Source organism: Zingiber officinale, chromosome 10A, assembly GCF_018446385.1.
Source record: "Zingiber officinale cultivar Zhangliang chromosome 10A, Zo_v1.1, whole genome shotgun sequence".
NCBI lineage: Eukaryota > Viridiplantae > Streptophyta > Magnoliopsida > Zingiberales > Zingiberaceae > Zingiber > Zingiber officinale.
In genome coordinates, this window is record NC_056004.1 from 36,261,121 (window position 1) to 36,277,350 (window position 16,230).

The 16,230-nt window shown below is 35.1% G+C and overlaps 1 protein-coding gene and 1 pseudogene across 1 annotated transcript; both read left to right on the forward strand.

Moving 5' to 3' along the window:
* The first annotated feature begins 2,377 nt into the window (after positions 1-2,377).
* On the forward strand, positions 2,378-3,555 carry LOC122026596 (annotated as a pseudogene).
* A 10,874-nt stretch (positions 3,556-14,429) lies between these two features.
* LOC122026597 (transcription factor MYB41-like) lies at positions 14,430-15,815 on the forward strand. Its single transcript, XM_042585333.1, has 3 exons — positions 14,430-14,644; positions 14,729-14,858; positions 14,981-15,815. Exons 1-3 carry the CDS (start codon positions 14,512-14,514, stop codon positions 15,738-15,740), a joined length of 1,023 nt encoding a protein of 340 aa, XP_042441267.1. The 5' UTR covers positions 14,430-14,511; the 3' UTR covers positions 15,741-15,815.
* Positions 15,816-16,230: the final 415 nt, after the last annotated feature.

Below are 16,230 nucleotides of genomic sequence, written 5' to 3' on the forward strand. Positions count from 1 at the left end.
ATTTACCACGGTTGGGACAGCAATTATAAACTATTGTCAGTGAAATTATAAGCCATGTATTTTTCCCAACTCAAAACTTGCGTCAGAAATGGATTCACAATGATTTGTAATCGTTGTCAATGAAATTATAACTGTTGGACAGCAAAAGTTTTTTAGCCTCGGTGCACCTGTTCGGGAAAAGTAAAGTTTCCATCCTCCTTTGTCATGGTTGGATTCCTCCCCTTCGATCTCGTCTCTTCCCCTTCTCCTACTTCGAGTCCTTAGTCTTTGCCTTCCCTGTCCCCTTGGCGGCTCAGATCAGAGGAAGAAAAACCCTTCCATCCCTTCTCTCAAACAGGAATGGGGGCACTTCATGCGACATCCCCAGCCATATCAACGTAGCGATTCTTCTTCCTCCTTTGCGATCCATCTCCTCCACTCCCAAGGGCTAGCGACCACCTCATCTCCACTGCCAGTCGGCCCTCACTACACCTCATCTTCTCAAGCACCTACCATCATCCCTAACCTTCAACTCGACGGCAACACAAAAGCTCTCTTCTCACATGGACACACTCTCAATGCCAATCACCCAACATCAGAACTCCTTCATCTTCTTCTTCTTCCACCCATCGCCAACACCACCGAAGCTCCCCACCTCCTCTTCAGGTTAGAAGAGGAGGAGAGCTTCTTCCTTCCTCTTCGTCCACCCAACCACGCCGTTAGCCCCTTCTTCATGTTAGAAGGAGGCTGACCATTTTCTCCAGCAGCATCTCCGACCATCCACAGAGATCTTTCCTTCGGGCTAGAAGGGAAGCGCTCCCACTTCCAGCAATTCCATCAAGAGCTCACAGCCACCTCTCCTCTTCGGGTTAGAAGAGGAGAGATCTTCATTAGTCCACAGACATCTAGCAGCCCCCTCTTGGCCAAGTTCGTAGCCCCTTCGAATTTCCGACAGCAGCCGCATCCGAAGCTCCCTTGCAACCATCGTTATCTATCTCCAATATGTTGGGTTGATCTCTTCATTATGGTTATACTTGTTGACTATTGTTGGTTATCTTTCTTTGAGTTAACATGTAATTGATTGAATGCTTGCAATGGAATTTGCTCCCCATGTTTAAAATTGCATGTTTTAGGTTTGAATTGATAGATGCATATTAGGTGTTCGTTGAATTTCCCCAATCACTTGTATTTTTTCATTTGTTACAATTATGTTAGTTTAATTCTTGCATGTCTTGTATCTTTCTATTATTGTAAGTCCCTGTTTTTGTTCAGATGCAATTAGATTAGATTAGTATAGGTTTCATTCGTGCTTTACTTTATGTTTCTTTTAATTTTCTTGCAATCATAGTTTAGGTTAGAATAGTTTCCCTTAACTTGCATTGTCTTTCATTTATTATGATTAGATTGCATACTTACTTTTCTATTTCATTTCCTAGTCTTAGAATGCAAAATCCAAATCCTCCAGTTTCATATCAAAACCCCAAAAGCAATAATCAATCCTGAAGTTATGATCCTATTGTTATATTCCTTATGAGATGACCTGAGTCACCTCTATATTACCTTAGTGTAGAAGGGATTCGGTAACTTTAATTGTAATTTGATAAGTTCCCATAGTATGACACTCGAGCTCGTATCAGTCGGAAAACCAGTAATGACTACAAAGTTATTTGTAGCTGAATGTATTTCTCCGAATCATCACGGCTAATACTTTCTTTTTATTCCTATAGAAAACTAAACTGACACAACATAGCATTAGGGGATTAAGAGGACTTGGGGTAACCCCACATATTTTAGCTTGCCACAGCGAGAAGGTCCCTATTAAACTCTCATTTCATCATTTTTAGTCTCTTGTATTTTGCCACTAATTTCTTTTCCTTTATAATTATTCATATATTAAAGTTCAATTTGATATTTTTTGCAGCCCCTTGAAGTAAATGTTAAAGAAAAACTCACTTTTGCCACATTCCAATAGTCTTTTACACTTTTACTCATCAAGATATTTTCTCTGTTGTTTATTCTAAGATAAGTGTGCTAATTTATTGTATCCATCAACTATTTTTTTCCTTCAGGTGGCAAATGTTATTACACTCCATGATGTTACAAACATCTGGCACATTCCATTGATTTTGAGGGGTGTGTTATTTTTTTTGCTTTTTGACAATACCATTGACTACTCTTCATTTCAAAAATTTTCTCTAGCTATTATAGCATTTATATGAACATCCTTCATGATCTCTACAGGAGCAAAAGACTAATGAAGCTCTTTTGGAGTAATTAAACCTTCAAAGGTCATTTTGTTATAAAGTTTATTATGTTGCAATATGGTCACTTGTTCCCTTTCTCTTAAGGCAACTTTAACTTGTATAGATGCACTAAGGAACCTCTACTGGTAGAATGGATGGCTATAGCTAAACTCTATGATATGTTGCATGTTCCTATGACTCTTCTTCTTTTCTCTCTGATTCTTTTATTTGTTCCAATGGGAGTTAAAAAATACTTACTAATTAAATGATTTATTTTTTCAGGTGAAGATTGCTATTGTAGGAATGTATATTGGTCTTCCTGATTCTTATCTCTTTGTACTGAAGGTGAATGTTGATGTCAATTTGTTCTTCTAAGATATAATAATTTCCATTGATAGTTGAAGCTTTGTGCACGTTAGGGTTGTCATTGCTGGAATTGGAAACCCTTCAGTGTGTGTTCTTATAAAAAGGAGTGTTTTCACTGATTTTGTGAGTATCATGTGTACTATCCCCTACTAACTATAGTCTCCTTTGTGAAATTGTAGGCTCTTTTACATGCTTCTGTTGGTTGCCCAAAAAAACTTGTCATAAATTGGGTGCCCTCATCTGATCTTGACCAAACTTTTGCATAAGAGGTATGCTTTCATGATACTCTAAAACCTCTTCCCTTGAATTTCTTGTTAGCATTTTTCTTGTTTCAAAATTTACAATAATTCTTATCGGCACAGACTCTCGATGCATACACAGCAGCATGGAGGCTTTTGAAGGTGAACTTGTTTTTACTTAGAAATCGATGCCAAATATTTTAATGTGCATTTTCATCTTCTTAACTTTTGTTTCACTCCAATATAGTTTACTTTTTTTAGCAATGTTAACAATCTTTTGTTACAGAGTGCAGATGGCATACTAGTCCTAGAAGGTTTTGGAGACAAAGGGGTGGAGGGTAAAATTCTTGATGCTAAATATGCCCGTGAAAATCAAGTCCCGTACCTAGGTATTTGTCCCAGGATGCAGATTGCTATCATAGCATATGCTTGCTCAGTCGTGAACTTGAGGGATGCAAATAGCACAGAGTTTGATCTTGATATAGTAACTCCTATTGGTGTTTTTATTCTAGAGGTAACTCTCAATTTATGCATTTTCCATCCTATTTTTTTTGAGATAATCTTTCATGATCTTTTTATACTGTATAACATAAAAGGGTTCCAAAACTCACATGGGAGGTACAATGAGAGTTGGATCAAGGAGAACTTACTTTGAACTAGTTGATTTACTTCCAATTTTCTTTGGCTATTTTGGTTCTTTAAGAATTATTGTTATGCTCTTATCCTAATGTATCTATTTCTAGTGAGTCATGCGACTACTCTTCTCTAAGTTGGTGAGCACATTGCCTCGCCAAGTAACGAGCATGGAAAATAGTTGTGTTACTGATTTTAGAACATAGTTTATTGTGAAATAATCTTTAATGATTTTTTTTAACTTGAGATAATCTGCCTGACTTTAAATATGACACAGATTTTCTTTACACCTTTATAATTTTGACAGTTTGTTCATCAAAGTACTTGTAGTGGCCTCATGGTATGTTCGTGTTCTTTTCCTTTAGATGTGCTCACATCAGTTTCTTAATTGTTATGGAAGAATCTAATTTGCAAGTTAGTTACTCCTTGTCTAAAGGAATCACCTTTATAGAACTTCTAAACAATACCTTAGAAGACTTTGGATAGATGGAGACACTAGAAGTGCTAGAAGCAACTCTCAAGATTTTTGGTTTGTTAGAATAAAAATCTAAAATTTGTTAAAGACACATTATTTGATTTTATGATCATTTAGTATTACTATGTTGAACAAAATATTAAACATTTATAAAATGTAATTAGTACACACCCCTATCTCAAATGATTTATTTTGTATGCTCAAGGCACTTTGAACAAAGAAATCAACACTAGTGTAGTGGTTTCATAGTGCAAAATTAAGTTTTAGTTGTGATATAATTTGTCATGGTTGTTAAGTATTTACTTGGATTATACTATCTACATTTACATATTCTCTTTGGCAACAAAATACTACTTGGAGCATTATGTGTATTTGTAATCTTCTATGTGTTAGGACTGCTGGCGGCTGGCTAGAAGGGGAAAAGGGGGGTGAATAGCTCCTGCACAAAATCAAACAAAAGAATCTTTCTCGGCTTATAACTTAAAATAAAACACATGCATAAGAAATGATAAAGAAATCAAAAGACAGAGGCACAGAAGTTTTTACTTGTTTACAATCGGGGAGGTTGTTAATGTAAGAAATTATAGCGCATTAATATCTCCTTCAGACGGAGAAGCCTCTTTGCAGAAATGATCGCACAAACAGAAGAAGCTAAATGAAAAATAGAAGCATACAAGTGTTGTTGCAAGAATGCTTGTTATTTTTAGCTTCTTAGACCAAGGCTATATTTATAGCCTTAGTCGGGGTGCCTGGAAGGGTTCCAGGTTCCTGGAGGGGGATAAAACTTTATCTCTTTCATAACTGATCGCGGTCAAATGCGATCTGGATAAACTTCGATTCCGAGCGCCCAGAGTCTGGGCGCCCAGACTAGGAAAGTCAACCACATTGACTTTTTCCAGTCCAGGCCTTCCGCTCCGGCTCCGCTCACTTGGGTGATTTCGGCCATCCGGAATAGGGTTCACCCGAACCTAACTTCCAGCCTTCTCCTCGAGCAAGCTTTCACTCCGGCTTCTTGTCTCTCGGAAATGCCGCGCTCCTCCTTCTCGTCTGCCCGCGTACTCTTCCGCAGCACCTCGTCCCTCAGACACACCGAGTCCGTTAGCTCTCTCTCGTGCCACCCTTCTCACTAGTTGTGTCTTTTGCTCGACTTCCTATGCTTCTAAGTTCCTGCACACTTAGACACAGGGTTAAACACAACTTAACTTGTTTGATCACATCAAAACAACCTTGGGTTACCAACAATCTTCTCTTTTTTGATGTGAGCAACTCAAGTTAAGTTAGGGTAAACCAACATAAAATAAAAGCAATAATTTTGCAATTAAAGTACAAAAAAGTGAAATTTAAAATTACTACCTCCCCTAGGCTTAAATCTAAGGGTTAAATTTAAAAAAAAAAAAAACTGATTTTCAATATTTTGAAAAACTATGAAACTTTTGAAAATTATTTTGATATCATAAAAAAATATCAATATTTTTCTAAGTTTGCAAAAACTAATTTTGTAGAGATAATTTTGGAAAAAATAAAACTGATACCTAAAAAAAACTTTTAAGCTAAAATTTCTAAGTTTAAAAAGATTAAAAAGAATGAGTAACTATTTAAAGTATTTTTTAATTATAATTAAATGTTTATCAGTTAGTCAATTAAATATTTAATATCATTAATCGACTTCCAGACTGTGGCGAGGTACTAGGCCTTCTTGGTTATTGGATCATCAACCACTTCTAGACAAAGCCTCATAATGAAATCAAATATTTAATGTACTCTCTAAAAGCCCTAGGTCTAATTAAACTTTAATTTAGACAAATTTTTGGAACCCAATATAGGTTCCTTCCAACTGGATTAACTACAAATTTCTTTGGTATATATTTTTGAGAAATTTTTCTAATTTGTCCTTTGTGGTAATAAAAATACCAATTTAGACCATTAAATTTTCTACTACTTATATTATATGTGCATGCATGATTTTTTCAAGTTCTTTATTTCTTTTTATAAAATATCATTTTCTAATTTTATTTTGTCAAATTCTTCTAATGGACAAGATTTAGTTAGAATTAATTTCAACTCTTTATTTTCTTTTTCAAGTTTGCAACAATCTTTAGTTAATAATTTAATACATTTAAATAACTTATCAGGTAGAAGAGATCGTACTTGACTTACCTTGTCGATCTCGTTGTTTATAGCTCCCCCTGAATTGTTGCTTTCTTCTGGTGACACTTCCCCTTCATTGATGCTTTCGATACTCATTTCGGACGAGTTTTCTGCATGTTCGTCTTCTTGATGACTTGCCATACATTCTCTTTTTCCAGCTCGCGACTCCCCCTCGAACTTTGGTAGGTAGATGCTTGATCCGGCCATCTCGTGTGCTTCGTTCGATGATTAATCCTCCTGAAACGAACCTGGCTCTGATATCACTTGTTAGAACCGCTGGCGGCCGGCTAGAGGGGGGTGAATAGCCCCTGCACAAAATCAAATTAAAGAACCTTTCTCAGCTTATAACTTAAAATAAAACACTTGCATAAGAAATGATAAAGAAATCAAAAGACAGAGGCACATAAGTTTTTACTTGGTTACAACCGAGGAGGTTGTTAATCCAATGAACTATGGCGCACTAATATCTCCTTTAAGCGGAGAAGCCTCTTTACAGCAATGATCGCACAAAAAGAAGAAGCTAAATGAAAACTAGAAGCGTACAAGTGTTGTTGCAAGAATGCTTGTTGTTTTTAGCTTCTTGGACCAAGGCTGTATTTATAGCCTTGGTCGGGGTGCTTGTAAGGGTTTCAAGCACCTGGAGGGGGATAAAACTTTATCCCCTTCGCAATGGATCACAGTCAAACGCGATCCGGATAAACTTCAATTCTGGGTGCCCGGACTAGGAAAGTCAACCACATTGACTTTTTCCAATCCGGGCCTTCTGCTCCGGCTCCGCTTGCTAGGGTGATTTCGGCCATCCGGAATAGGGCTCACCCGAACCTAACTTTCGGCCTTCTCCTCGAGCAAGTTTTCACTCCGACTTCTTGTCTGTCGGAAACACCGCGCTCCTCCTTCTCGTCTGCCCACATACTCTTCCGCAGCACCTCGTCCCTCAGACGCACCGAGCCCGTCGACTCTCTCCCGTGCTGTCCTTCTCGCTAGTTGCATCTTTTACTCAACTTCCTGTGCTCTAAGTTCCTGCACACTTAGACACAATGTTAAACACAACATGACTTAACTTAACTTTTTTGATTACATCAAAATAATCTTGGGATACCAATACTATGCTATTGATCTTATTGTTTTATTTTTTTAGTATTTTACTTTATTTAAATAAGACATAGTGTCACATCTACACTTACATACAGCATTGAAGTTTCAAAGCATCAGATGAGACTAAGGGAAGGCCACGGTAATGTTGACAATAGTTTAAAATTGGAAGCCACTAAAACAAAGTACAAGAACTTAAATCAAGCATGGTAGTGTTAGGCAAACAAGCTGTAGTAGCAATGACTGTTGTCGATGCTCAACAACAAAGGTTGACCTTGCAGTGACTTATTGTAATGATATACCTATGTCAAATTCATTGTGGAACTTCTTTGTTTTATTTTAAAATTAGATATAACCTAGATAATTGGTGTTGAAAGTTGAATCAGAATGTAGTTGCCATTAGAAAAACCTTCAAATCTTAGATCAACTTATTGGATAGGCAAGTGAATTTGCTTCAATTTTACATGGAAAATATTGTTTTCAGAAAAAGTATGATTTATTTATTTATTTTATTTTGACGGTTCATTTGTCGCTTAGATTTGACTATTTTTTTATGATTGTCTCTTAATATTTTTGCTTCAATATTGAGCTTGATACTTTTAAGATTACTTGTTTTCATCTATTATTATTTCTCTGATTCAAATTTGTGCATACTTTTAGCAGTTAACAATAGTATGAGGAAGTGCAGAATTGATGCTTCTGGTTCAGGTGAAAGCTTAGAATATCAAGAGACTGGTGTTGTGGCATTATAGCAACTCTCCCTTATCACGAACACTGAAGGTAAATCACACGAGGAGTTGCAAATGCTTCAAGAGAATTATTTATCATTTTGTAGACTATTCATCCACGAGGATCTTGTGCAAGCAACATCCAACTTTTCTTAAGGTTTGCTTCGTTAGATTTGTGACGTATAGTAGCTTGTGATTAGAAAATTGTAAATTTCATCTTTATGACACCTTCTCTATGTGTGTTATCTGTTTTTAAGGGTGATCATTTAAAATAGGATGATATGAGTTTGTACTTCATATTGCTATTGGTGTTGTATATATGTTTTCAATAATTCTTTTTGATGTTGTATGTGTTAGAGTGTATACTAAAAGTCTAGTTTTTTATAAATATTTATTTTGAAATAAAGAATCACATTAGTCAAATGTTTACATTTATATGCTAAGTGTAGTTGTTCAATTAATTTATATTGTAGATAACATGATGTGTGATGTCACACACAGAAGATCATGTTATCAATTCCTTATAAATTATAAATAGTAGTTTACGATTAAGATGGATAGGAATAAATCATTGGAATAGTCGTAGTGTAATTTAGTATTCGTTTATCTTTACTATAAAATTACACTAGTACACTCTGAGTGTATTGAGCAGGAATATTTAAGGTAAGTTTTTTTTATAATGATTGCATAAAAGAACAAGATCTTTGTTATTATGAAAGTGTGTGCTCTTAATTATGATATAATAACAAGTACATATACTCAATATTCATTTCTTTAATTTATCAAAGGGTGAGATTTAGTTCGATAAATCAATAGACCCGATAAGTTGAGAAATTGTATTATTTATATGGTGTGTTGTTGATTATAAAATGAAACTGTGTCCTAGTAATCTAGGTTGATGATGTTCCCAAGAGGAGCTCATAAGGATTGTCATGTAAACCCTGCAGGTGGACTTAGTCCGACATGATGATGAAGTTGAGTGATACTACTTTTGGAGCTAGATATTAATTAAGTGAGTTGTCAGTAACTCATTTAATTAGTGGACATTCTATATCTTAAATATAGGGAGACTAACACACTCATGATAAGAAGGAGCACATATAGTAATATGGAATTGGTGCGGTAGTTCAATAATAACTCTTTAATGGAATGAGATATTATTGATGAACTCGAGTTGGGTGTTCAGAGCGAACACGGGAAGCTCAAGTTCATCGGGAGATCAAAACCAATTTCTCCTCTCGGTCCCTGTCGTAGCCTCTTAATTATAAAGTGTTATACCCACCTTAAGGTAGTCGGCCAAGCTTAGCTTAGAGCCCAAGCTAGGGCCTGCCAAACCAAGGTTAGATGAGTCAAGTAGGTGGTCGGCCCTAGTTTGAACCCAAGCTTAGGTGGTCGGACACAATAAATTAAAAGGATTTTATTTTTTAAAATTTTTCCTTATATGGAAGTCATGGTTTTAAAAGAGAGTTTAAAATTTAAATCTTTTCTTTTATAGTTTTCTACAAAAGATTAAGAGAAAGGTTTGATATCTTTCCTTATTTGTAGTTAAAAGGAAGATTTTAATTTTTGATAAAACTTTTCTTTTTTGTAACCATCCTCATGATTTTAAAAGAAAGTTTTAAAATTAAATCTTTCCTTTTATAGCTTTCTACAAAAGATTAAGAAAAAAGTTTGATATCTTTCCTTATTTATAGTTAAAAGAAAGATTTTAATTTTAGATAAAAATTTTCTTTTTTAAATCATCCACATGTTTTAATAGAGAGATTTTAATTTATAAAAGTTTCCTTTTATAACCAACAATGAAAGGAATTTTTAAAAGAGAAATTTTTATTTTAAAATTTCTGGAAACAAATTAGGAAGTTTTAATTTTGTGTTTAAAACTTTCCTTCCTTGGAGGATTTGATATGGTCGACCACATTAATAAGAGAAAAGGAAAATTTTTTTTATCAATTAAATTTTCCTTTCATTGGCAAGGAAAATAAGGAAGTTTTTATTAAAACTTTCATTATTTGTCAAAATCAAGGAATATAAAAGAGAGGGTAGAGGTGTCTCACCTCATAACAATCTATCTTCTATTATTCCTCTCTTCCTTGTGGTGGTCAGTCCCCTCTTCTTCCTCTTCCCTTATTCTTCTTCTTAAGTGGCCGGCGGCATCATCTTCTTGGAGAGATCTTGGTGGCCAGTTTTGCTTGGAGAAGAAGAAGAGATAGGAGCCATTGTTTCTTAGTATCCCTTGGAGCTTGGTTGGTGGCAAAAGTTCTTCATCTCTAGAAGACTCTTGGTGGCCGAAACTTACAAGAAGAAGAAGGAAGCTTGGGTGGATTCTCGTCTTGGTAGATCGTCGCCCACACGACGTCCGAGATAAGAAGAGGAATACGACAGAAGATCGTGAGGTCTATAAGCTATAAAAGGTATAACTATTTATTAATTTCCGCATCATAACTAGTCCATCCTTTTATTTAGATCTTGAAATACTAAACACAGGAGGCTAATGAATCTAGGTTATCAAATTTATGTTTTCGATTTTATGTTGCTTTTGTTTTTCGAACTTGTGATTCGATTGTTCTTTTTGGTTAAACCTAGGGTTACTATAAGGAAATTAAATTTTGAATTTCGTTGAAAGGCTTTGTCTAGGAAGTGGTGGATGCTCTCATACCTAAGAAGGTCTAGTGCCTCACCATGTTTAACCTGGAAGTCAATCTCTGAAATTAATATTTAATTGAATTTGTAACATGGGTGAATTTGGATAAATAATGTTAAGTATCGTTTGCGATCCAAGTCTTAACCACTAAGAACAGATAAGTTGAATTTGGAATCAATAATGTTAAGTTCTGTTTGTGATTCTAAATTTAATTTCTAAAGAACACAATAGGTTGTTAGAAATGGTTCAGGACTTGTACAAAATTTTTGTACAGGGGAACCGGTACGATATTCCGAGTAGCAACCATCAGTATGATGGATATTAATTTAGTAAGGTAATCAGATTTTAAATGGTTTATTGTTCTTTAATGTGTGTTGAGAAACAATGACGATTAAAATGACAATGATTTCAATATAAACGACAATGGTTAAAAAACCGTTTCTATGATCCAAAACAACTATGGTAAATCGACGCGTTGAGTAATATAGAGCGCTCAAAGATAATGGTTATAACCCCCTTGTTTTTTTACTTGAAACACAATAGTGAAAAATTATTGTAAAAGGCCTTAAAAATCTATTGTAAATCAACGCGTTGAGAAAGATAGGGTGCTCACAACGGTTATAACCTGTTATCTTTTTACTTAAAACACAATGGTGAAAAACCATTGTAAAAGACCACAAAAATCTATTATAAATCGGCGCGTTGAGAAAGATAGGGCCCTCAAAAAATAATAGTTAAAAATCATTGTCTTTTCCTTAAAACGATAATGATTTTTATCCGTTGTCATTTGAGGGCCCTATCTTTCTCAATGCATCGATTTTACAATAGATTTTTGGGGCTTTTTACAATGGTTTTTCACAGTTGCCTTTTAACAATTTTGTTGTAGTGACATGTGAACTGGTGGGTCGTGACCCTCCTCTAGTCCACATGTAAATATGCTCCTGTAAGAGCTTGTTTACGTTCGTTTAATAAACACAAGATCAATTAAATGAATAAATTTGAACAACTCATCTAATTAAACGAATAAATTTGAACACATATGTGTTTAACTTGTTAATGTTTATGAATAATATTCGTAAACTATGTTCATCAATAAAACTCTTATCAACATGCTAAATAAATAAATAAAAAATGAACAAACATGTTTATATTATCAAATTCAATAATCAATAAAAATAAACTTAAAATGCAAAAGTTTTTAAAAATAAAACAAGTTTGAATTGAGAGCTTGATAACATCTAAATGAACCAAACTCAAACTAAACTTGAATCAAGCTCCAGCTCATAAAAAAAAAAAAAAAATCAAACCAAGCTTGAATAATCATTTCAACGACTTAGTTCACTTTAAACTTAACTTGGATTGACTCAGTTATCTTATCAAACAAGCTCAAACATTGCAAAACTCAACTCGACTTGACTTGACTCATTTACAATCCTAATTGCAAGCAATGGGTTAGAAAAGTGAATGGAATTGGATAAAATTGGCTTCAATATAAATGAGAAGTAGTCCTGAATTGAAGTTTCATCACAATGAGAATGAGATTGATTTATATTAAATCATAAATTAAAAATGCTATTAAAATAAATGGATAAGTTTATCTGTAAGATGCAAATTAAATTCAAATCCAGATTGCACTAAATTCAATTGACTCATGTGTGCGAGTGATCCACGGCGTTAAAAATAATATCGAATCGGTCTAGGTAAAAGAATTACTCACATAGCACAGTTAGTGTTTTGTTGATTAGTTTTTATGGTCACGGCTAGCCATTAATATATAAGATATAAGCCGTTGTCATTTCAAGTCAGTCAAGAAAGATAATTAATAATAAAATAATATTCATTAAATGATAAAATTAATAATTATCAGATTTTCAAATTTATAAATAAAAGATCAATTCCTTTAATAGTACTTTGATGTTCACCTCAATCAATTATGAAGTACTTTGACTCGGCTCAATATCACAAGCAACCTGACTCGATCGATCTGGCCCAGAAGAATAGAAGGTAACTACAGATGTCAGAAGTAGAAAACCAGTTAATTACCATTAATTAAACAAGGATGAGAAGACTAGTCCAATGACATGGCGACGGCGTCACAAAATCTTAGTTAGTTCAACCATGCTGTAAGTAATAAGTATATATTTGATATTTCGTATTTTAAAATAACACATGTGATGTGCCACAGAAACTTCTAGTGTGTGTATATATATTTTATAACCACATCGAAATCTAATCAGTGCACAAGATTTATAAATAATATTATAATTAAAATCATAAAATATTTTAGTCAGATAAACAACTAGTATTTAAGTTGCGTGGTCAAATGGAAGAGATCCAGCGACAGGAGCCCTGTTTCTCGGTCCATTTCTCACAATCTGAGCAAAGCACGCAGAATTAATTAATTAATAATAATAATATACTTTTAGAAAAATATAACAAATAACAAACAAAATATTATATTATAGGTGTGTGTGATAAATAGTCCACGTTGGGTTGAAAAGGGCAACCTTTGCTATCTATCTAATTAGTTTCTTTCCTTTTCTTCTTTCTTAAGGACTTGTCTTCAGTTACGACTCTGTCAATTAGCTTCATTGTGAGGCGTATACAGCACTCAGTTAATTAGGCCAGCGATCAGTTGCCGTGGCACGCTATTTCATCGGTCATCACCCAATTCCATGCATGTGAAACTGGAAGCCGATCGCCTTCATAATTAGTTTATAAGAACTAGCTAGGTAGTAACTAATTAGTGATTAATTATATTATGAATCGTTAAGTTGATCGTAACCCTCTAGTTCTTTACATCTTCAACTAATTACTTTGTATTAGCTAGAATTCATGGGAGTCTTAGACTGACAATTAATATCTTCTCGATCGAGGTTTCAAGCGATTAATATAATTAATTGCTACATGTGCATTCGTGACTAATTAACAAGAAAAATGGCATTGTGGCAAGTGTCCAAGAAAAATGCATTCTTGATTGTTTTAGTTAAATAACGTAATATTTTTATAATTTTTAAAGCCCGATGGATGTAGATTCTAGAGTTCATCCAAAAACAAAAGAAATGTTAAATTAGAGTAATTGGTTGCTCTATCAGCCAACAAACTTGAAATATGTTTATATAAATACACGATTTTAATCATATTATCACGAAAAAGTGTTCCAAAATTATATATCCAAACTTATTTGTTATTGGAAGATAAACAGAGTCCCCCTTAATGTTTCACCAACTAGTTAAAGGGATGGTTAATGAAAGGAACACTAGCAAACTTCCCTTGTCATTAATGTTTGACTATCCTATTTTGAATATAGAGCCCTGCATGCAACAAGTACATCGATATTCATATCTACGACGTTGACTAATATAGCCATTATGTATATCAAGCTTTTTTTTTTTTTTTGTCTGAAAACAAAATAAATGTATACCCCAAAACCAAACAGCTGCTTCCGTGGCAGGTTGACTTGTTAGATACATCATTTCCATGTGAAGGATCAGCGAGCAACGGCCCTTCGTATGCAAAGGCGACACGAGTCATGAGGACGCAGTCTGCGCGAGCAAAGCCATGCAAGATATATAAAACCATGGCCAGCCAATACCTACGTCCATATATCATTATTGTATTGCCTCTCAACTGGCTACGTGGAGCTCAAATCCCTTAGTCAACGGCTCTACAATTATTGGCAAAGGGAAAAAGGTCTACATAAAAATTAGCTACAACTAATTGATTTCTTCGCATGGTTATATGGAGCGCCTATCAGAAGTAAACTAAAGACACGTAGCCTATGGCACTGACATGGATGCCAAGGCCGGCACCAAATACTTTTGACTTTTTAAAATAAGAATCTTCCGTGTCTATATAATGTCGCAGCTATTCTTCAACACTTGCTGCGTGATCTGTTTTTGTTCACCATCTTGGAAATTAAACAAGTGCAGAGATCTATCATCAGTTCAAGATTGTGATTGCACTAATGGGAAGGACACCTTGTTGCGATAAGAGTGGGTTGAAGAAGGGGCCATGGACGGCTGAAGAGGACCAAAAGCTTATCGACTACATACAAAAGCATGGGCATGGAAGCTGGCGTTCTCTTCCCAAAAATGCTGGTAAAATTACTCTCACTCAATATTGATCTTATACATATATACCTGAAGCAGCTAGCAAATAGTCATGTATTTGAATTTCTGCAGGCCTTGCAAGGTGTGGCAAGAGCTGCCGGCTTAGATGGATAAACTATCTGAGACCTGACATTAAAAGGGGAAGGTTCTCCTTTGAAGAAGAAGAGACAATTATCCAATTACATAGGATTTTGGGCAACAAGTAAGACTTAATTAATTTGATTGTATAGACATGTATTTTACATTGAGCAGACAGACCGAGTTTTTTATTTTTCTTTACTGATTTACGGTTACTACGTACAATCGATCGATTTTCATGACCAGGTGGTCAACAATCGCTTCTCATTTGCCTGGAAGAACCGACAACGAGATCAAGAATTACTGGAACACACACATTAGGAAAAGGCTTGCTAGAATGAGGGTTGACCATTTGGGTACTCACAATTGTCAACTTGATCAGCTCTCCTTGTGCAATCCATCTGCGTTGATCATGAACTTGTACCGATTACTAGGCCTTCAGCCTCTGCTCAATAGAGAGCTCGTGAATATAATAGCCGCAAATCTGATCTCATCACCTCAAAATTCTAACCAAAGCATAAATGTTGGCAGCCGAGTGTTAAACAACCAACAGTTCATTGGCCAAACACTCGTTTCTCAACAAGGTCTGCTTCAGAATCAGATACAAGATCAAGTTCTCCTCACCACTCAAAATGCTCGACTTGGTGACGATGAGGTCCAGTTTCAACAAGGTGAGGACACAAACTTTTGGAATGGCGTGCTATCACAAATTGGAGACGCTAATGAACTCGTGAATGGGCAAGGAATTGCTAGCAGTAGCAACGTGGACCCATATTCTCTTCCCCAGTTGACTACAGAGAGCTTCAGTTGCTTCGATGGGTTTACTGATGACCAAATCAACTGCAGTAATTTGGCATCTGCTGCAACTGCATCAGATTCGAATAATATGAACTCTCCAACTTCAACATTCGTCAACAATAATAATAGCAGTGCTGAGGATGAGAGCTGCAGCGATTTTTTGGAGTTCCAGATTCCGGATTTGTTTGATCTTGCTGACTACATGTAGAACGTTCAAGTACATACATACAGAGGTTACGATATAATTAAACAAGAATGGGAGTAATTAAGACGATACGTACAGAAGCACAGAAGTATGTTAATGACGAACAATTAAGAAAGAAAGGAAAATGTGTACAAATTGTGAATGCATTCGTATGTGTTTATCAATTCTGCTTTTTATTTATTTATATTGGTTGGTTAATTCATGGGCTCAAATCACAGTGGTTCAGTTTGGGGGTATATGTAATTGTTAATTTTAACCGTTATTTATATGTTCTATTATGAAGGTATTTTAAATGATGCATGCAGCCTAATCCTTGAAATAAAAAAAAAATACTTATTGCATCTTTATTCATCATTTTATTTGCACATTAATACGGGATCTCATGAGGAGACCCATAGATGACGTGGAAGTCAAAATTAAGATGATATGATAATTAAAGTCAAGATGAGGTGGTAGACAGGACGCGCGTCACCCTCATCAGGGCTTAACTCCT